General features: G+C 43.6%; 2 protein-coding genes across 2 annotated transcripts; one reads left to right on the top strand and one right to left on the bottom strand.

Annotated features, from left to right (window-relative positions):
- Window positions 1-1,457: 1,457 nt before the first annotated feature.
- On the top strand, window positions 1,458-4,554 carry LOC119285165 (solute carrier family 40 member 3, chloroplastic-like). The gene is made up of 12 exons (XM_037564396.1): window positions 1,458-1,678; window positions 1,792-2,005; window positions 2,120-2,189; window positions 2,283-2,407; window positions 2,477-2,566; window positions 2,666-2,845; window positions 2,932-3,006; window positions 3,110-3,211; window positions 3,319-3,421; window positions 3,507-3,653; window positions 3,725-3,945; window positions 4,054-4,554. The coding sequence occupies exons 1-12, from the start codon at window positions 1,554-1,556 to the stop codon at window positions 4,333-4,335; spliced, it is 1,734 nt and encodes a 577-aa protein (XP_037420293.1). The 5' UTR covers window positions 1,458-1,553; the 3' UTR covers window positions 4,336-4,554.
- Window positions 4,555-5,342: 788 nt separating this feature from the next.
- Window positions 5,343-7,447, bottom strand: LOC119285164 (uncharacterized protein DDB_G0275933-like). Its single transcript, XM_037564395.1, has 3 exons — window positions 7,239-7,447; window positions 6,616-6,763; window positions 5,343-5,661 (listed from the first exon to the last, which is right to left on the bottom strand). Exons 1-3 carry the CDS (start codon window positions 7,291-7,293, stop codon window positions 5,586-5,588), a joined length of 279 nt encoding a protein of 92 aa, XP_037420292.1. The 5' UTR covers window positions 7,294-7,447; the 3' UTR covers window positions 5,343-5,585.
- Window positions 7,448-21,947: the final 14,500 nt, after the last annotated feature.

Here is a 21,947-nt window from a genome sequence, read left to right as displayed (position 1 = left end):
GAAAGTCCAATCCTGAATCAACCTTCCACTTGCGGCGACAAGCAAGCCATTAATGGCGAAAATCATTGGCGGCATGGCCTTAATGTTATCCACGGGATGCGTGCGTTGCATCTTGACTCTTGCGTACGCGCCACGGGCCCGGGTTGTCGCCAAGCCCAACCAGATTTCAATCCCCGCACTCGATTTTAATCCCCCGGGCCCCGGCCCGCGCGCGCCGTCGTCTCCAGAGGTCGTGGAGGTCTGGCCACGCATGTGCACCGGATAAATGGGGGCACTGTTCCCGCCCATGCGTGGGCTCGCTCGGTTGGAGACGCATCCAACGCTGCGGCCTACGCAATATTGCATGATATATTCATGCATGCAGGATGAGGTGGAAGTTTTTTTTTCCCTGGCGAATGTGGCACTCACTGCGCCACGTGGGAGAGTCAATGTGCCCTACACCAACACGAGCGTGTGTTTTTCTAAAAGCTACACTACCCTGCCTAGTGGTAGTAGGGTTGATAGGATGGGTGCCCAGTGGCCTAGTGAATTGAATCAACAGGCTATCCTCCACTTGACCACAGAAGACAGCCAGCTCCAAATAGACCACCTTACTAGTAGATGCAGTGCATGCACCAGGGAAAAGATCAGGGTCAGAAATGCTCCAACTTTGGATGGGAAATTTGAGATGGAGGCGAAAATTATAAGTTTCAGAAGAAATCTTGGGGACTCGAACAGTTGGCTCAATTGTATTGTTACGACCTGGGCCGGTCTTCCTGGGCTATACAGACAGTTCTGGAGTCACCATGCGTATTTTTTGTATCCCAACAAAGAACTGGCAGCCGTTAAAAAAATAGAGAACTGGCTATTTGTATTCCTACATAGAACTGGCTGTTTCTAGCCAGTCTGTTGTGAATAATGTTCATGTTTTTTTGTTGAAAGGGATTTGCTCCCCCGGTTTCATACATAGAAATCAAATGTGCATTACAACGCAAACACAGCTACTACCAACAAAACGCACCTCAAAATAATGTTCATGTAGAGCACACAACAGTAAAACACGAGTGACTCTTTGTATCCTGCAAAGAAGAAAGAACTGGCCATGTGTCACGTCGAATCTGAAAACAATTTGATGTCCAACAACCAGAGCGTCCAATCAAGGATCACCCGGAGGATCAGTGCCGCTTGCACTAGAAAACAGCGGGCTCTAGTCAAAGACCGGCACCATCCTCCATTGCTGAAAGGAGGACATCACCAACCAGACGGACAAGCAACCTTTGACGACCGACCGACCGACGAGGCGACGACGAGCTGCGGTCAGCGCCCAAGCAAGTTATTTTTTAGTAGTAGAAGCACCCAAGCAAGTGTATCAGCGAAGAGCAGAACGGGGGATTAGCAGCAAGATAGCTTTTACGGGCCGCAGAAAAGGTTGGCCCGGACAGATGATTATCGTGAGGCCCAAAAGCCTTGCGCAGGCATATCCCCACGGCCCGAACGGCCACCTTATCCGTTTCATTCAACTCCCGCGCGCGCCGCGCGCCGGCGCCTGCCGTCGACGACAACGCGGGGCGGCCATGCCTGCCTCCATCTCCATGCCCAAGGTTCTCTCGCCTTCATCCTCCTCCTCCACTTCGCGCCGCAAACCGGCACCAGCAGCCTTCGCTCGGAACCCGGGCTGCCGAGTCTCGCCGCCGCGGAGGTACACCCGGCTTCTTCGTGCACCTCCCGTTTCTTCAGGCTTGCTTTCGGAATACGGTAGAGGCACTAGAGGCGTTCATCCAGTCCAGCCGCTGATTGTGGCGCGTTTCGCAGTTTGAGGTCAAATAGCCGGTTCGCCGGAAGCTGCCACACCAGCGCGAGCTCCGGTACAAGCCTGGCAGAGTACAGCGGCGAGGGTGCCTCCGCCGTAGGATACGAAGACGGCGGCCCTCCCTTCGTGAACCTGTCCTCGTCCAATATCCAACGAACCGAGCCGATCTTACTCAAGGATGAGTTCGCGCCATCCCTTCTCCTCGCCACCGTGCCGGTGATCGCCGCCACTCTTCTTCCATCAAAACTCTTCTCATTTCTTCCTCTTCACAGAGCTCACCATTTGCAGACTGGTGCACAGTAATCTTGAATTCTTGATATGAAATTCCAGGCCCAGAGGAAGGGAAACGGCGCAGAGGGCCACTTGGAATCAACCCCTGCTTACCCAGCCGCCATGAAAGGTAGCATACTATCTAGTAGTACTCGTAATGTGAATTACCACTAGAAATCAGTGATTCTCGAGCACCTTATATATGTCTACTTACCGGCGACAGCTCTGTACGGGGCCTGCCTCGCCGGGAACGCGACGGAGCACCTCTGGAATTTCACCTGGCCTGCCGCAGTCGCCACGCTGCATCAGAGCCTCCTCCCGGTCGCGGTTCTTGGGTTCTTCACGAAGGTGCCTGACCTGATCAAGCTCCCCTGCTCACATTAGTTCCTGACTCAAGTGCCTGAATTCGATGCGCAGCTCCTGGTGTTCGTCGCAGGTCCATTGGTGGGGAACCTCGTGAGCTCGCTCCCTCTGATTCCCACGTACCGCTCTCTGACTGTAATTCAGGTGATTCTCTGAACAATCCTTGAGAATTTTTAGTGCTCATGCTTCTCTGCTGCTGAAATTCTTTGCGTTCTTGTCACCCGCGTGTCCTCAACGTGTCAGACCGCAGCACATTTGGTGTCGGCGGCAATGATCACGTATGCCGTCAGCTTCCCAAGGGCATCCACCGCGCCGGCGCTTCTCTTGCGGCCATGGTTCGCCGTGCTAGTGGCGTCCACAGCCGTCGACAGTCTCTCCCGTGTGTCGCTCGGCATCATCGCCGAGCGTGATTTCGTTGTGCAGGTGAGCCTATATAGCTCGCGCGTCAAAGCTTCATGAGTCTGGGGAAAATTTTCTCATGTGGAGACCGTTTGAATGTGTGACTGAAGCTCGCAGGGGAAGGCAGGCGGATCGCGCTCGCGCAGGCGAATGCTACGCTCAGCAGAGTCGATCTGATCTGCGAGGTCAGACATCTGCATCCGCTTCATCTCTGCATTCTACATCGTGTAATCAGTGGTATATGGTTTTGTTTTGAAAGAGGGGTCGGTGTATGGTTTTCATGTTCAGACGGCGGGCGCGTCAGTCTTTGCATTCCTGCTCTCTAAGAACGACCCGCTGACCTGCATCAAGCTCTCCTGCCTCATATCGCTCTCTGCTCTACCTCTTCATGTATGATACTAGCTGCACTACATTGATTTCTCCTCGTCTCGAGCAATATACATTAAACTTTTCACTGTTAAGTTCCTGAAAAATTCTTAAATATTTTCTTTTTGAAGATTTTTCTGGGAGGCGCGATGAACCGACTCGCCGACGGCGTCTTCGATCACCCTGAACATAGAAGCCTGCCTGCTGCTTCTACTTTCGACGTCCGGAGGATAGGTGAGACGGGTACATGCAGCTAGAAGCCTAGATAAAACTGTACATGGAGTTCATAGTAATTCTAGCACCGTGTCATGTCTGACAGTGGTCGATGCTGTGGCCACCATCAGACGCGGGTGGAGCGAGTACATCAGCCAGCCGGTCCTCCCGGCGAGCCTCGCCTACGTGCTCGTCTGCTTCAACGTCGCCCTCGCCCCCGGCGCTCTTATGACCACGTTCCTGATCCATCACGGTGCGTCCATCTGCGCCACTGCACGGCCAACTTATTGACGCTCCAGGGATCACTGAGCTCGTTGTTGGCAGGCGTGAGCCCGTTGGTCCTCGGCGTGTTCGGGGGCTCGTCGGCGCTGACGGGGATCCTCGCGACATTCATGACGCCGAGCCTTGTCAAGGAGCTCGGCATCCTCAAGGCCGGAGCGGCCGGGTTGCTCGCCCAGAGCGCGCTCCTGGGAGCGGCAGTCGTCATCTACATGACCGGGTCCATCTCACGTGGAGGCGCCCTCTTCGCCTTCCTCGGCCTGATCGTAAGTCCGTCCGTCGAGAGCATTTCCGCCGCCGCGAGAAATGCAACAGTCTGCTTTGATCGATTTTTTGGTGGACTAATGGGGGTTTGGGCGCTCGCGCGCATGCAGGTGGTGTCTAGGCTGGGGCACATGGCGTACAGCGTGATCGGGCTGCAGGTGGTGCAGACCGGGAGCCCCATGGGGAAGGCCAAGCTGATCGGCGCGACGGAGATCGCCGTCGCCAGCCTCGCGGAGCTCGGGATGATGGCGGTGGCGGTGGCCGCCAAGGACGTCTCTCGTTTTGGTGCTGTCGCCGTGCTCTCGGCGGCCGCTGTCGCCGCGGCCGCCTGGCTCTACTGTGCCTGGCTGGCAAACCCCACCCAGCAGCTGAAAACGCTCTTTCCGTCGTGATCATGCGCGAGTGACAAGCAGTTTCGCACGAGTCGCGATTTCTTGACCCTCACACGATACTTAAGACAAGACGTCGGCACTTCCCACAGAATGGATCTTCGGAAGTTCCGATGCTTTACACAAATTTTGCATTGCACAGTTGAAGAGGTGATGAATATTTCCATGAGAGAACCTCTTTGCGACGAATCATATAAAACTGAATGTTTAGTTTTTTCTTTACTTTGTGCTTATCCAGCAAGTTTCCAGATGCTATAACAACAACCATAGAATATACATCGATCTTTGAGGAACATGATCACATTCTCTAAATCTTTATGAAATTTATTTGGGTGAAAATGAGTGAAAATAGACAATATTAACCCTTTTCTAAAAGCTTAGTTAAAGATGATACTGCAAAAGTTTAACAAAATTTTACTCTTGCTTTGCACCACCCATTCTTGGTGGGGAGAAAAACTTAGCAATTTCCCGCACGGGTCAGAGCTACTTACTCTGACGCTCAGCTTTGAGAGCTCAGCACGAAAGCTACTGCCCAGAATGGAAAATAGGTCAGCTCCAAGGTCGTTGGAGTTGAACCCAAATCGTCATTTTTTTTTTTGCGATGTCGCCAAGTTTTTCTCAAAACCAAGATGCCTGTTGCTGATCTAGCCAAGTTTAGCGCTGGAATGAGTTATATTGACCAATAGAGCTATATTTGGTTAAAGCTTCAGACAAGGGTCATTTTCGGTTAAACATTCAAAAGAGGGTCAGGTTTTGTCAAAAAGAACAAGGAAAACACTGAACAACCGAGTGCATCCAGAAGGTACAGTATATTGCATATTCAACAGAAACACAAGGCGTTTCGCAAAAAAAGAAAAAGAAAGAAAGAAAAGACAACTTTCTGGCATTATGTTTTTACAGTGACGGTTGAACAAAACTGGCGACTTCTCTGTTTTTTGGACCAAAGCTTGAAAATGTATTTTCGTGAATGATTCAGTACTTAATTACCTTTTGGAGGTTAAACTGAAAACTTTGGCCAGCTAAACCAGTTATTGGAGGATAATGCTATCTAGCACAACTTGCAAGTCGATAAAAGTACTACATGGATTCCTTGAGATCATACCAGGTTATGCATCTGGACAAACCCAAATGTTCACAAAAGGTCTCTAGGAATTCAGCATCAATCAACTAAGATAACCAGTAAGCAACTGCCAAATTCCAGTGTACGTACAGGCATGGAGAACCATGGCTTTCCATTTATCCGTGCATAAAGATTATTTGTTCTTCTCCTTGCTCTCTTGCCCATCCATGTAAGCCTTCTTCATATCTTCCAGTATTGCATCATTGGTGCTGCCAACATACAAAAGCGCGTGGGAATTACAACGAATGAGGTGTCTACGCCAATGCTAGTATGCAACATGCCACTTCAAGGATAGAGAAAAAAAAGGTAATGGTAACCACCTTCCAATTAGGTGGAACCAAATTCCATGGCACAGCTCATAACAGATTTTGGTTATGATTGTCACTTCGACAGAGACGCCATGTGGTCAGAATTAATAGCATAAATGCACTTCTCAAGATTCAGGCAAATGCACTGATCATCAAACATGTTTCAGCAGTAGGTTCCTCAAATGAAAACTACCATTGGTGACAAGTAGATCATATTCTTTGATCTTGTCCAATGGTTTTACACTCTGTCCAGGCGCTGCTCTCAAGAACTGGCGCAAGTTCATGGCACGGTCAGAACTTCGGACTACAAATCAAAGCCTACAGCAAACTTGGCTCTATAAAATTCCAAATGAACCTGGTGCTACTGTCAAAGACAATTTTGTCAATAACAGCAACAGCTGTCAACAAGACAGCTTCTAAACCCAAATCGATTACCAGAAGTACACCATATGAAGGACTTGCATATAAAAGGAGACATAGTTCTGTCAGTAATGAAAAATCTAGCGTCTACGTAGTATATGAGGTGTTAGAATCATGAGAAACTCACAGGCATGAACTAATTTATCAGACGTATCCACATTGCCTCATTGTCTGTACAATATATAGATATCTTTAACATTATAATTCTGCTGAATGACGAATAAAGGCCAGCTTATTAGTTTCGGTGATTAATCCACAAGCACAATGTTTCTATTTATACTTAAGGAGCAATATCGGGGTCTTCAAAGCTTTAATTTTCTATTTGCACGAGTGAGACTCTACCTTAACAAATGAGGTTTAAACAAGAATCAAGATATAACTTGCAAGATTTGTCCAAAAACAGAAGTTTATAACAGACATATAATGGTCACTTACAATTGATGAAGACAGTTATTCAACTCTTTGGCTTGCTTGCGGCATGTCCAAACCACAGAGAAAGTTCTTCCTCGAGCACATTCGGCATATTTTGAACACAGCACATCACATTCCTTGAGGGCCTTTTGTTTCATTTTGCTGCGCAAAGCTGAAAAGAGAAACACAATGGGCAAAACTAGCTCTTTCAGATAAACAAGAACGAGAACCTTTAACTGACATACTTTAAAACATGCCCACAATTTCTCATTCCGGTGAACCACTAGCAGATTCTACCAGAACAGAGTTCCCAAATTTCATAAACACGTAATAACACGAGCTAGTAACATCAATTCAGCTTTCTGCAGACCACTTCAACCAGCCAACTACCACTACCACTACGCACAACAACGCCTCCCTTAAATAAGATTCATAGCCAGAGCCTCCCTGGTTCGGTGAAACTGCAACCAGCCAACTACCGCTACCGCTACGCATTATTCTGCTCAGATTGCGTTGTGATTTCAAGAGGAAACGCCCGCGGAGTTCACGCACTGCCCGATTTCGCATCTGCTGGAGAACAAGGACGAGCTCTGCATTTCTCAATATTCCGAATCGCCAAGAATTGGAAGCTTGGGGGTTTGACTCACCTTCCTCGACCTTCTTCTTCACGTGATTCTCCCTGGCCTCCTGCAGGTACCCCATGAGGCTACCAGGTGCTGCGGTGCCTGATCGTGGAGAGGGGCGGTGAGGGAGATCTAGGAGAAGTTGGAGTTAAACCCTAATGCCCTTGGAAGGGGAGGCGGCCATTGACAGGGAGGTTTCCTATCGGGTTTCCCCTTTCTTTGGTGGCCGAAGGGACAACGTGGAAGAGATTCGGGGGCAAGGGCTTTTGGGCTGTTGGGGTTGGTTCCACACAGCCCAACTAAGATCCGGCCCGTCTACTTACTGTTTTTTTTTTCATTGTTCAAAAAGAACTTGCTGTTTTTTTCTCTTGAGGGCAACTTACTGGTTTTCAAGGTACGTACAGGCATGCACAGTGGTTGATAAGGCTGTCTTATCTTATATCCACCGCGACCACGTAGGTAACGGAGCTATCGTTTCCTACCCTAGCCGCCGCCACCAGGTGACTAGGGCGAGGCGACTCTTTTCCTCCGATCTCCACCGGCCGGTGCGCTGGCTCCCTCTCCCTTCGGCCGCTGCTCCAGCGACAGGAGGGAGGGGGGGACCCCGTTCCTCCGCTCTGTAGTTAGGTTTTGGATTTGTAGGTCGTGGTGCGTCGTTGGGGTGGTGGGAGCGGTGCTCAGACGAATAAATCTGCCTCAACCCCACTCCCACACCGACGGTGTCCTTCATGACGGCGTCTCGGAGTTGATGGTATCGTGTCTCTGTCGATCCCTCAGATCGACAGCGTTAGGGTTCATGGATGGTGTTGACGAAGCGGCGGCGGCGACTCCATCAGGTGTGTCTCTCCTTCTGCTCTGTCCCCGTTGCTGTGGCGTTGTCTCCGACATCATGGTGGAGCAGGGAGGTTTTGTCGTTCAGGAGTACGCGCAGGCGGTTGTCTACGCAAGTGACAGCTGGAGGATGGAGTATCTTGTGTTGGGTCTGTGGTTGAAGGCGGGTAGTTCTGGTTTCCTTCTGCGACGTCGTCGTCATGCGAGGGTGTCAGTTCTGAAGTTCGATGGCGTGTCCGGGGACATGTTGCCCCGGTCTGATTCTTTCAACGGCTATGGTTTTGCTTTTGGCAAACTATTTTGGAGTTTCGTAAAGCTGCTGATCAGCGATGGGGCCGCGTCGAGCTTGGGCGAAGAGGTGATCTGTCTTTTTACCCTTTGGTGGCCGCTTCGGTGGTGTCGAAGGAAAGGGACATGCACTGGTATTTTGCATAGGATTTTCCTATCTTTTCAGTCATATATGGTCGGTGCTTACGTGCCTTATAACTTGATCTTTATTCTATATAAATGAGATACGTATTACCATGCAAAAAAATATCTTATATCCACCACGTAATCAAGATAAAACAATAAAAAAATATGTACCATGGATTATTTCGAGCCTTATCAACTACATATCCCTATATATGTGGTGAGAATACTAGTGTTAAGAGATTAATTAAGAGAAGGTGAAACTTTTCTTATTCCCTCCTTCCATCTATATATGGTATAATGCGTTGCGTTTTTTGAGGTTAACTTTGACTAAATATTAGAGCAATAATATATGATATGCAACTTACACAAAGCACGCCGCTAAATTCGTGTGTGAAAGGAGCTTTTACTGATATAATTTAAACATTTTGCATGTCATGTACTATTAACCTTGTCAATAATCAAAGGCAGTCTTAAAAAACGCATTAGACTCTATATAGATGAAAGAAGGGAGTACTATTTTCTTTCTCCTCATCTCGGTATTTATCCTATGTAGCACTCCTAATATAGCACCGTTGTACATGCACTATGAAATTGCTAGAGCATTTTAAACAACCAAAGCTATATATCACTCGTATTGATACCTATTATAGCTCCTAATATATCCGCTTGTTCGTGATGGCCAAGAAAGCAGGTCCTTGCTCGGGTCGCTTGTTCGGCCATTGCTCGGGTTGTTGAAGGAAATATACCCTAGAGACAATAATAAAGTTGTTGTTTATATTTCCTTATATCATGATAAATGTTTATTATTCATGCTGGAATTGTATTAACCGGGAACTTAGTATATGTGTGATTACATAGACAAACAGAGTGTTACTAGTATGCCTCTACTTGACTAGCTCGTTAATCAAAGATGGTTAAGTTTCCTGACCATAGACATGTGTTGTCATTTGATAAACGGGATCACATCATTAGAGAATGATGTGATGGATAAGACTGATGACCCACAAGTATAGGGGATCTATCGTAGCCTTTTTGATAAGTAAGAGTGTCGAACCCAACGAGGAGCAGAAGAAAATGATAAGCAATTTTCAGTAAGGTATTCTCTGCAAGCACTGAAATTATCAGTAACAGATAGTTTTGTGATAAGGTAATTTATAACGAGTAGCAAGTAATAAAAGTAAATAAGGTGCATCAAGATGGCTCAATCCTTTTTGTAGCAAAGGACAAGTCTGGACAAACTCTTATATGAAGTAAAGCGCTCCCGAGGACACATGGGAATTATTGTCAAGCTAGTTTTCATCACATTCATATGATTCGCGTTCGGTACTTTGATAATTTGATATGTGGGTGGACCGGTGCTTGGGTACTATCCTTACTTGGACAAGCATCCCACTTATGATTAACCCCTATTGCAAGCATCCGCAACTACAACAGAAGCATTAAGGTAAACCTAACCATAGCATGAAACATATGGATCCAAATCAGCCCCTTACGAAGCAACGCATAAACTAGGGTTTAAGCTTCTGTCACTCTAGCAACCCATCATCTACTTACTACTTCCCAATGCCTCTCTCTAGGCCCAAACAATGGTGAGGTGTCATGTAGTCGACATTCACATGACACCACTGGAGGGATGACAACATACATCTCATCAAAATATCGAACAAATACCAAATTCGCATGACTACTAATGGCAAGATTTCTCCCATGTCCTCAGGAAAAAATGTAACTACTCACAAAGCATATTCATGTTCATAATCAGAGGGGTATTAATATCCATAATGGATCTGAACATATGATCTTCCACCAAGTAAACCAACTAGCATCAACTATAAGGAGTAATCAACACTACTAGCAACCCATAGGTACCAATCTGAGGTTTGGATACAAAGATTGGATACAAGAGATGAACTAGGGTTTGAGATGAGATGGTGCTGGTGAAGATGTTGATGGAGATTGACCCCCTCCCGATGAGAGGATCATTAGTGATGACGATGGTGATGATTTCCCCCTCCCGGAGGGAAGTGTCCCCGGTAGAACAGCTCTGCCGGAGCCCTAAATTGGTTCCGCCAAGGTTCCGCTTTGTGACGGCGGAGTCTTGTCCCGAAAGCTTGATTATGATTTTTTTCCTCGACAAAAGACTCCATATAGAAGAAGATGGGCATCAGAGGGCCACCAGGGGGCCTACGAGGCAGGGGGGCGCGCCCAGGGGGGTAGGGCGCGCCCCCCACCCTCATGGCTGGTGGGTGGCCCCCCTCTCGTACTTCTTGCCCTCAGTATTTTTTATATATTCTGAAAATAACTTCCGTGAAGTTTTAGGACTTTTAGAGTTGTGCAGAATAGATCTCTTATATTTGCTCCTTTTCCAGCCCAGAATTCCAGCTGCCGGCATTCTCCATCTTTATGTAAACCTTGTAAAATAAGAGAGAATAGGCATAAATATTGTGACATAATGTGTAATAACAGCCCATAATGCAATAAATATCGATATAAAAGCATGATGCAAAATGAACGTATCAACTCCCCCAAGCTTAGATCTCTCTTGTCCTCAAGCGAAAGCCGAAATCGAAAAATATGTCCACATGTTTAGAAATAGAGGTGTTGATAAAAATAAAATACGGACATGAGGGCATCATGATCATTCTTAGAACAACAACAGAGGGCCCATGAGTATATATAGGACACCTCTTTTATACTCCCAGGAGTACATACTCCCACCCTTTAACGGGTCCTTTGAGTGGATATACCCAATATCTAACAAACCAACTAATCAGAAAAAATTGGAGCTACTTTTCTGTTGTGGTGCGCACGGATAGGTCTCTGATCCTAGAATTAAGGGACTGTACTTGTGGATCTCAACTTCTGAACATCGAAACCTTTTGACCACACTCCTTGCATGTATGAGTATACAGGTTAAAAAAATGAGTATATAGGTGAAGTGAAGTAGTGCATGCATGTTCCCATCAAAAAAAGCACTGCATGCACGTGAGGTCTATGGTAGCTAATTCTTTTAGTACCCATGTATTAATATTTGTCGGCCATATATATTTGTAATGGAGTATAGAAAACATTTTCCTGATGGAGTATGCATCAAAAAAATTATGGAGCACATACCACAATTTTGTTTAAAATGAAGCATACATCACTTTCTTTTATGGATTATAATTTTTCTCGTGTGCCAATAACTCAATATGTACCACCTTTTCCAAATGTAGTGTACTAAATTTTGGTAAAGTATGCACCACATTTTATAGATGGTGTATATACCACATTTATTTAAGTGAAGTGTATGTCAAATTGTTTTTCACAATATAGTATATGCCACTTTCTAGTGACGGAGTATATGCCATTTTTTAGGATTGAGTATATACCACAATTTTTGCCATGTAGTATATACCATATTTTCTTGCGATGGAAGAAGTATATACTACAATGTTCATACCAGATCAACGGTATATACCACTTGCCACTTGGTTTACAAAGGAGTATGTACTACAAATACCGATCAGACTGGTGTACTATAATTATTTAAATACAAAAAAGTATAGATGTTTTAAATATTTATATTGGTCCACACCAGAAAATACAAACGTATATATACATCACAGCGGAGAGCACGCTTGCCCTTGCATGCTTGCTGCGTATGCATGTTGCATACATATGGTGGATCAGCCGATGCCATCTGATCATGTACGCACACGAATATAAATTTGTAGTAGGATGTAAGTATAATTTAATCATACATCATAGCAATTAGTCCATGAACAGACAACATGTACAGTAGCTATCATTTCCATGGATCTACTGATTTGCCTTACAATTAACTAGAGTAGCAGGATGCTTATATTGCATCTGCCAAAATAAAGCCCGACGTATGCAATCCTAGGTCATCGTGTCGCCGCCGCACGTATCTTCTCTCTGTCATCGAGCCGAGCCGTCGAGCGCCACCGCCGACCGCATCTATGTTCACCATGGAGCCCTTGGACTGCCCTGATTTCACTACTGTGACATGCAACAACGAGCCGAGATGAATGCATGGAGTTAACATGAATGCTTATAGAAAATAACACAAGGATGTCTCTTACGTATCACCGCCGGAGTCCCAGATGGAGCACGTACTTGGATGGCAAACCCCAATTTTTAGCACCGGGACAGAGTCCCGGATGTTGGATGGCAGCCGCTCTCGCCGGAGTCCCCCGGATGGATCAGCTCGCCGCAGGTTGGGATGGGCCGTGCATCGAAGAAATTGGAGATCGGGCTGGGAGAGTATCACCGGACGGGCGCGTCGCCGTCAGGCAAGGTATTAATATGTGGGCAACTACGCACATCCCTGATCCCTAATTTCTTGGAACTAATTTTCAAACTATGTGTGATCCATGCAGAGAGATTTATCAGGTAGTTAATTAATAATTTTATTTGATTAAATAATTGCTAATGGGCATGCATTTTTGACCCGTTACCACATCGGCGTGAGCTGTTTGGTGCTAGGAGTATGTACTCCTAGGAGTACTGACCCATTTTCCTATATATATATATTATATTGCCATATGATCTCTTATGCTAAAGTAACAATTCAATCATAATTTCAAGTATGAATCATAAACTTCATTGAGAACCAACAAACTCTAGTCTCAGTCATTGAGGCAATTGGAATTTATCATAACATAGAAAAGAGTCAATATAAGAGCTTTTTAGCAAGTCCACATACTCAACCATCTTTTAGTATTTCACAATTGCTAACACTCACGCAATATTTATGGGTATGAAGTTTTAATCGGACACAGAGAAAGATAGGGGCTTATAGTTTTGCCTCCCAACGTTTTACCTCAAGGGTAATGTCAACAATAATAGTTTATAAAGACTCACATCCAATTAGCTATATATATCAGGATCTTTCCAACATACTGTGCTTGCCAAAGGATAAAATGTAAAAAGGAAAGGTGAAGATCACCATGAATTTTATGTAAGGTAGAAGATAAAAGTAAAAGATAGGCCCTTCACAGAGGGAAGCAGGGGTTGTCATGCGCTTTTATGGTTGGATGCACAAAATCTTAATGCAAAAGAACGTCACTTTATATTGCCACTTGTGATATGGACCTTTATTATGTAGTCTGTCATTTTTATTTCTTACATATCACAAGATCATATAAAGATTATTTTGTCCGCACTAATAAGTCATACATATTTAGAGAGCAATTTTATTGCTTGCACCGATGAAAACTTACTTGAAGGATCTTACTCAATCCATAGGTAGATATGGTGGACTCTTATGGCAAAACTGGGTTTAGGGATATTTGGAAGCACAAGTAGTATCTCTACCTGGTGCAAAGAAATTGTCTAGCAAGAGAGGGAAAGGCAAGCTCAACATGTTGGATGATCCATGATAATATAATATACCTCAGATGAAAGAAAACATAACCCATTACGTTGTCTTCCTTGTCCAACGTCAACTCTTTAGCATATCATACTGTAATGAGTGCTCACAATCATAAAAGATGTCCAAGATAATATATTTATATGTGAACCTCTCTTTCTTTATTACTTCCTATTCATTGTAACGATGACCAAAACTATGTTTGTCAACTCTCAACAACTTTTATTCATCATACTCTTTATATGTGAGCTTATTACTATCCATAAGATCCATATGATCTCTTTGTTTCTATTTTATTTCTTCTCTTTTATTTTATTCCCTCAAGATCATAGCAAAATAATAAAGTCCTTGACTCGACACTGATATTTATTATATATAGCTCATGGACTCGATTACATAGAAGGATCATAAAGCAAAACTCACAACTAGATCATACTAAAACTTTATTCTACTAGATCAAGATATTATCAAAAGGATCGACTAAGAAAAACGGTAAAGATAAAAGTTGTAATGGTGATACGATACCAGGGCACTCCCCCAAGCTTGGCAGTTGCCAAGGGGAGTGCCCATACCCGATGCTCAGTTCTTCTTTGTCGGTGAAGAAGGTGTTGGTTTTGTTGATGGCGTAGGCTTCTTCCTTAATTTGCGCTTGAGGACAGAATTTTGATCCCTTAGATCATCGATCTCCTGCTCAAGGCTTAATATCCTTTTGCATAATTCCTATTTGTTTTCCTGCAAGAGGCGAAAAGGGATAAAATCGATCTTAGGTTTCTTTGCTCTATCAGGGAGGCTTGACTTTTTGACCTCCACATGCATGTCCCCAGGTTGAGGTAATGGGACTTCATCTTCATCTGAGCTCGTCTCCTCTTTTCCCTTGGGTTCATAGTCCTCTTCTTCTTCCGTAGTCCAACCACAATGCTCCACGTCCCCATAGACCTTAGGAGCTGCAAGGTAATCAGCCACATAGCTTTCTCCTTCCGAATCATGGGACGACATATTGCTCTAATCTACAACAGGAACATCTCAAAACAAAGACAGAGGATATTTGTGTGATATGGTGGTCAAAACCTTCGGGAGATTGTATAATGATTTTTTACCGACCAGAAGAAGTATCGTGCAAGAAAACGGAGTCCAGAGAGCACACGATGTGCCCACAAGGTAGGGGCGCTCCCAGGGGGGTAGGGCGCGCCCTCCACCCTCATGGAAGCCTCGTGTCCTTTTCGGTCTGCTTCTTATTTTCTTATTTTTCTAAATATTCCAAAACGGAGAAAAATTGCCATTAGAACTATTTTGGAGTCGGTTTACTTACCGTACCACATACCTATTCCTTTTTGGAGTCTGAAACGTTCTGGAAAGTGTCCCTTATGTATTCCTCTGGGGTTACGGTTTCAATAATATTAGTTTCAACATTCATGGGATTACCTGAGATATAATCTTTAATTCTTTGACCGTTCACCACCTTCGGATTTGTGCCTTCGAAGTTGTTGATTTTTATGGCACTGGAACGATAGACCTCCTCGATAACGTAGGGATCTTCCCATTTAGAGAGAAGTTTCCCTGCAAAAAAACTTAAACGAGAGTTGTATAACAATACATAATCACCTGCATTAAACTCACGCTTTTGTATCCTTTTGTCATGCCATCTTTTAACTTTTTCCTTAAACAGTTTGACATTCTCATAGGCTTGGGTTCTCCACTCATCAAGTGAGCTAATGTCAAATAACCTCTTCTCACCAGCAAGTTTGAAATCATAATTGAGCTCTTTAATGGCCCAATATGCCTTATGTTCTAACTCAAGAGGTAAATGACATGCTTTACCATAAACCATTTTATACGGAGACATACCCATAGGATTTTTATATGCAGTTCTATAGGCCCATAATGCGACATCAAGTTTCTTGGACCAATTCTTTCTAGATCTATTAACAGTCTTTTGCAAAATTAATTTGAGCTCTCTATTACTTAATTCTACTTGACCACTAGATTGTGGGTGATAAGGAGATGCAATTCTATGATTAACATCATACTTAGCAAGCATTTTACGAAAGGCACCATGAATAAAGTGTGAACCACCATCAGTCATTAAATATCTAGGGACTCCAAACCTCAGGAAAATAACTTCTTTAAGCATCTTAATAGAGGTGTTATGATCAGCACTACTAGTTGGAATAGCTTCTACCCACTAAGTAACATAATCAACAACAACTAAAATATGTGTATACCCATTAGAGGAAGGAAAAGGTCCCATATAATCAAAGCCCCAAACATTGAATGGTTCAATAACAAGTGAATAATTCATAGGCATTTCTTGATGTCTACTAATATTAGCAAGTCTTTGACATTCATCACAAGACAAGACAAACTTACGGTCATCCTTGAAGAGAGTAGGCCAATAAAAACCGGATTGCAATACCTTATGTGTAGTTCTATCTCCAGCATGGTGTCCTCCATAAGCCTCGGAGTGACACTTGCGTAGGATCTGTTCCTGTTCATGCTCAGGTACACAACGTCTAATAATTCCATCTACTCCTTCTTTATAAAGATGTGGGTCATCCCAAAAGAAATATCTCAAATCATAGAAGAACTTTTTCTTTTGCTGGTATGTGAAACTAGGTGGTATAAATTTAGCAACAATATAATTAGCATAATCAGCATACCATGGAGCAGTTCGAGAAGCATTTATGACATTTAATTGTTCATCGGGAAAGCTATCATCAATAGGTAGTGGGTCATCAAGAACAATTTTCTAACCTAGACAAGTTGTCTGCAATGGGGTTCTCAGCTCCCTTTCTATCAATAATATGCAAATCAAATTCTTGTAGCAGGAGAACCCATCTAATAAGTTTAGATTTAGCATCTTTATTTTCCATAAGGTATTCAATAGCAGCATGATCAGTGTGAATAGTTACTTTAGAATCAACAATATAAGGTCTGAACTTATCACAAGCAAATACAACTGCTAAAAATTCTTTTTCAGTAGTAGCATAATTTCTCTGGGCATTGTCTAGAGTTTTACTAGCATATTGAATAACATTTAATTTCTTATCAAATCTTTGCCCTAGAACAGCACCTACATCATAATCACTATCATCACACATAATTTCAAAGGGTAAATTCTAATCAGGTGGCTGAACAATAGGTGCAGAAATCAATGCTTTCTTAAGTATTTCAAATGCTTCTATGCAATCATCATCAAAGACAAAAGGAATATCTTTTTGTAATAGATTAGTCAAAGGCCGAGAATTTTTTTAGAAGTCCTTAATGAACCTCCTATAAAAACCGGCGTGACCGAGGAAGCTTCTTATACCTTTAATGTCCTTGGGACATGGCATCTTTTCAATAGCATCAACTTTAGCTTTATCAACTTCAATGCCTCTTTCAGAAATTTTATGCCCCAAGACAATACCTTCATTAACCATAAAGTGGCATTTCTCCCAATTCAGAACAAGATTAGTTTCTTCACATCTCTGCAAAACTCGATCAAGGTTGCTCAAGCAATCATCAAAAGAGGATCCATAAACGGAGAAATCGTCCATGAAAACCTCATATATCTTTTCACAAAAGCAAAAGTACCGAAAGGGCAAGTAAAAGTGGTCTTTGCTTGATCATCAGCTGACACGGGTATTTGAGAGAAACCAGAGTAACCATCTAGAAAGCAAAAATGTGTATGTTTGGATAATCTTTCTAGCATTTGATCAATAAAAGGTAAGGGGTAATGATATTTTTCAGTAGCCTTATTTAATTTGCGGAAATCAATTACCATCCTATAACCTGTAATAATTCTCTGTGGGATCAATTCATCTTTATCATTAGGAACAACAGTGATACCTCCCTTCTTAGGGACACAATGGACAAGACTTACCCACTGACTATCAGCAATGGGATAAATTATACCTGCCTCAAGGAGCTTTAGTATTTCTTTTCTTACCACTTCTTTCATCTTAGGATTCAGCCGTCGTTGGTGATCAATAACTGGTTCGGCGTCTTTCTCTAAGTTTATTTTGTGTTGACATAGAGTGGGACTAATGCCCTTAAAATCATCAAGAGTATATCCAATAGCAGCACGGTGCTTCTTCAGAGTTTTCAATAATTTGTCTTCTTCATGCTCTGAAAGGTTAGCACTAATAATAACAGGATATATCTTCTTTTCATCAAGATAAGCATATTTAAGGGTATCAGGTAATGGTTTAAGCTCAAACACGGGATCACCCTTGGGTGGAGGAGGATCCCCTAGGATTTCAACATGCAAGTTGTGTTTCAGAATAGGTCCCTGTTTAAAGAATACTTCATCTATTTCCCTTCTTTCATTCATAAACATATCATTCTCATGGTCTAGCAAATATTGTTCTAAAGGATCATTAGGAGGCATAACAATAGAAGCAAGACCAATATTTTCATATTTACTAGGCAATTATTCATCACGGGGTTGTCTACGAAATTTAGAGAAGTTAAACTCATGAGACATATCACCCAAACCAATAGTAACAACATCCTTCTTGCAATCTATCTTAGAATTAACAGTATTCAAGAAGGGTCTACCAAATATAATGGGACAAAAGCTATCTTGAGGGGAACCAAGAACAAGGAAATCAGCAGGATATTTAGCCTTCCCACACAAGATTTCAACGTCTCTAACAATCCCAATTGGTGAAATAATATCTCTATTAGCAAGCTTAATGGTAACATCGATATCTTCTATCTCAGCTGGTGCAATATCATGCATAATTTCTTTATATAAGGAAATAGGTATTGCACTGGCACTAGCACCCATATCACACAAGCCATGATAACAATGACCTCCTATTTTAACAGAAATAACAAGCATGCCTACCACATGTCTATGTTTATCTTTAGCACCAGGTTTAGCAATTCTAGCAGTCTCATCACAGAAATAAATAACATGCCCATCAATATTATCAGCCAAGAGATCTTTAACAATAGCAACATTAGGTTCAACTTTAACTTGCTCAGGAGGTGTATAAGTTCTAATATTACATTTAAGAACCACAGTTGAAGCTTTAGCATGATCCTTTATTCTAACAGGGAAAGGTGGTTTCTCAACATAAGCAATGGGAACAACATGATCATCATAAGTGATAGTTTTTCCTTCAACTTTAATAGGTGCAACTACTTTTGTTTCAATGGGAGGATTATATTTAAACCACTTCTCCTTAGGGATATAACATGGGTAGCAAAGGATTCACAGAAAGAAGCTACTATCTCAGACTCAAGTTCATATTTAGTGCTAAATTTACGGAAACCATCGGTATCCATAAAAGATTTAACACAATCAAACTTAGGTGTTATACCTGACTCCTTACCTTCATCAAGATCCCAATCTTCAGAGTTGCATTTAATTCTCTCCAATAAATTCCATTTGAATTCAATAGTCTTCATCATAAAGGAACCAGTACAAGAAGTATCAAGCATGGAGCGATTGTTGTCAGAAAGCCGAGCATAAATTTTTTGAATAATCATTTCTCTTGAAAGCTCATGATTGGGGCATGAATATAACATTGACTTAAGCCTCCCCCAAGCTTGAGCGGTGCTTTCTCCTTCGTGAGGCCAAAAATTATATATATAATTACGATCACGATAAACAAGATGCATAGGATAAAACTTCTGATGTAATTCCACTTTCAACCGTTTGTAGTCCCATGATCCCATATCATCACATAGACTATACCATGTCAATGCATCTCCCTTCAAAGATAAAGGGAAGACCTTCTTCTTGATAACATCATCGGGCATACCTGCAAGCTTAAATAATCAACAAACTTCATCCACATAGATTAAGTGTAAGTCGGGATGTAGTGTTCCATCTCCTGCAAAAGGATTAGCTAGCAGTTTCTTTATCATACCCGAAGGAATTTCAAAGTAAACATTTTCAGTAGGTTCAGTAGGTTGAGGAGCAACTATTTACTCTACCGGTCGGGGTGAAGATACCCCGAACAAGCCCCTCAAAGGATTACTTTCCATAGTAACAAGTGACAGTAAATTTTAGCACACTATATAAAATTTTCCTTACCAAATTCCACCTACCGAAGGCGCTTCACTCCCTGGCAACGGCGCCAGAAAAGAGTCTTGATGACCCACAAGTATAGAGGATCTATCGTAGCCTTTTTGATAAGTAAGAGTGTCGAACCCAACGAGGAATAGAAGGAAATGATAAGCAGTTTTCAGTAAGGTATTATGTGCAAGCACTGAAATTATCGGTAACAGATAGTTTTGTGATAAGGTAATTTGTAACGAGTAGCAAGTAATAAAAGTAAATAAGGTGCAGCAAGATGGCCCAATCCTTTTTGTAGCAAAGGACAAGCCTGGACAAACTCTTATATGAAGTAAAGCGCTCCCGAGGACACATGGGAATTATCGTCATGCTAGTTTTCATCGCGTTCATATGATTCGCGTTCGGTACTTTGATAATTTGATATGTGGGTGGACCGGTGCTTGGGTACTATCCTTACTTGGACAAGCATCCCACTTATGATTAACCCCCATTGCAAGCATCCACAACTACAACAGAAGTATTAAGGTAAACCTAACCATAGCATGAAACATATGGATCCAAATCAACCCCTTACGAAGCAACGCATAAACTAGGGTTTAAGCTTCTGTCACTCTAGCAACCCATCATCTACTTATTACTTCCCAATGCCTCCCTCTAGGCCCAAACAATGGTGAAGTTTCATGTAGTCGACGTTCACATGACACCACTAGAGGGATGACAACATACATCTCATCAAAATATCGAACGCATACCAAATTCGCATGACTACTAATAGCAAGACTTCTCCCATGTCCTCAGGAACAAACATAACTACTCACAAAGCATATTCATGTTCATAATCAGAGGGGTATTAATATGCATAATGGATCTGAACATATGATATTCCACCAAGTAAACCAACTAGCATCAACTACAAGGAGTAATCAACACTACTAGCAACCCATAGGTACCAATCTGAGGTTTGGATACAAAGATTGGATACAAGAGATGAACTAGGGTTTGAGATGAGATGGTGCTGGTGAAGATGTTGATGGAGATTGACCCCCTCCCGATGAGAGGATCGTTGGTAATGACGATGGTGATGATTTCCCCCTCCCGGAGGGAAGTGTCCCCAGCAGAACAGCTGTGCAGAGCCCTAGATTGGTTCCGCCAAGGTTCCGCCTCGTGGTGGCGGAGTCTCGTCCCGAAAGCTTGCTTATGATTTTTTTTCCTCGACGAAAGACTCCATATAGCATAAGATGGGCGTCGGAGGGTCACCAGGGGGCCCACGAGGCAGGGGGCGCGCCTTGGGGGGTAGGGCGCGCCCCCCACCCTCATGGCTGGTGGCTGGTGATGAAGCTATGTACCTAGGGTAGGGGCACGGACCTGTCCAAAAGAGCCCTACCCAAGGACATCCCTTGAAGAAGTCACCTTTCAATCGACTTGAAGGTATCCCACTCGACGGTTTCAAGACACTCGACCAAGAAGCTATCACTCGACCATGAAGCCAACCACTCGACTGCCAGGAGGCTTAAAGTCACTCCGCAGGCAAACGATCGGCTATTAAGTAGTCTTTATGGTCATTATGGCACTTTATCAGGGGCGTTACCAGTAACGCCCAACCTTAAATATACCTTAAACCCTGCATTACTGAGGGCAGGAGAGGACCGGCGAACTCTATATAAGCCACCCCCCTCCTCAGTATGAAGGGTTCGCACCCCTGTTATTCATACACACATAATCCAATCGACCGCCTCCGGGCACCGAGACGTAGGGCTGTTACTTCCTCCGAGAAGGGCCTGAACTCGTAATCCTCGTGTGTTTACAACTTCCCAATAACTGAGATCTAGCCTCTCCATACACCCCCCTACATCACTGTCAGAGTTAGAACCACGACAGTTGGCGCCCACCGTGGGGCAGGAATCTTAGCGCCTGATTGGAGAAGTTGCGATATTTCCGATCCCTTTGATCATGGTTTCGTGCGGAGTTTTGGTGGAGGGCCGCGAGATCCGCCTCGGCGCGCTCACGTTCATCGTCGACGACTCCGCCTGGCTTTAGGAGGCACCACTCGACATCGACGCGCTCCCCGTCCGCGGTGCGAAGCACTTCCGCGCATGCGTTCGTG

The sequence above is a fragment of the Triticum dicoccoides genome, chromosome 4A (assembly GCF_002162155.2).
Source record: "Triticum dicoccoides isolate Atlit2015 ecotype Zavitan chromosome 4A, WEW_v2.0, whole genome shotgun sequence".
NCBI lineage: Eukaryota > Viridiplantae > Streptophyta > Magnoliopsida > Poales > Poaceae > Triticum > Triticum dicoccoides.
This window is presented reverse-complemented; position numbering and strand designations above follow the sequence as displayed.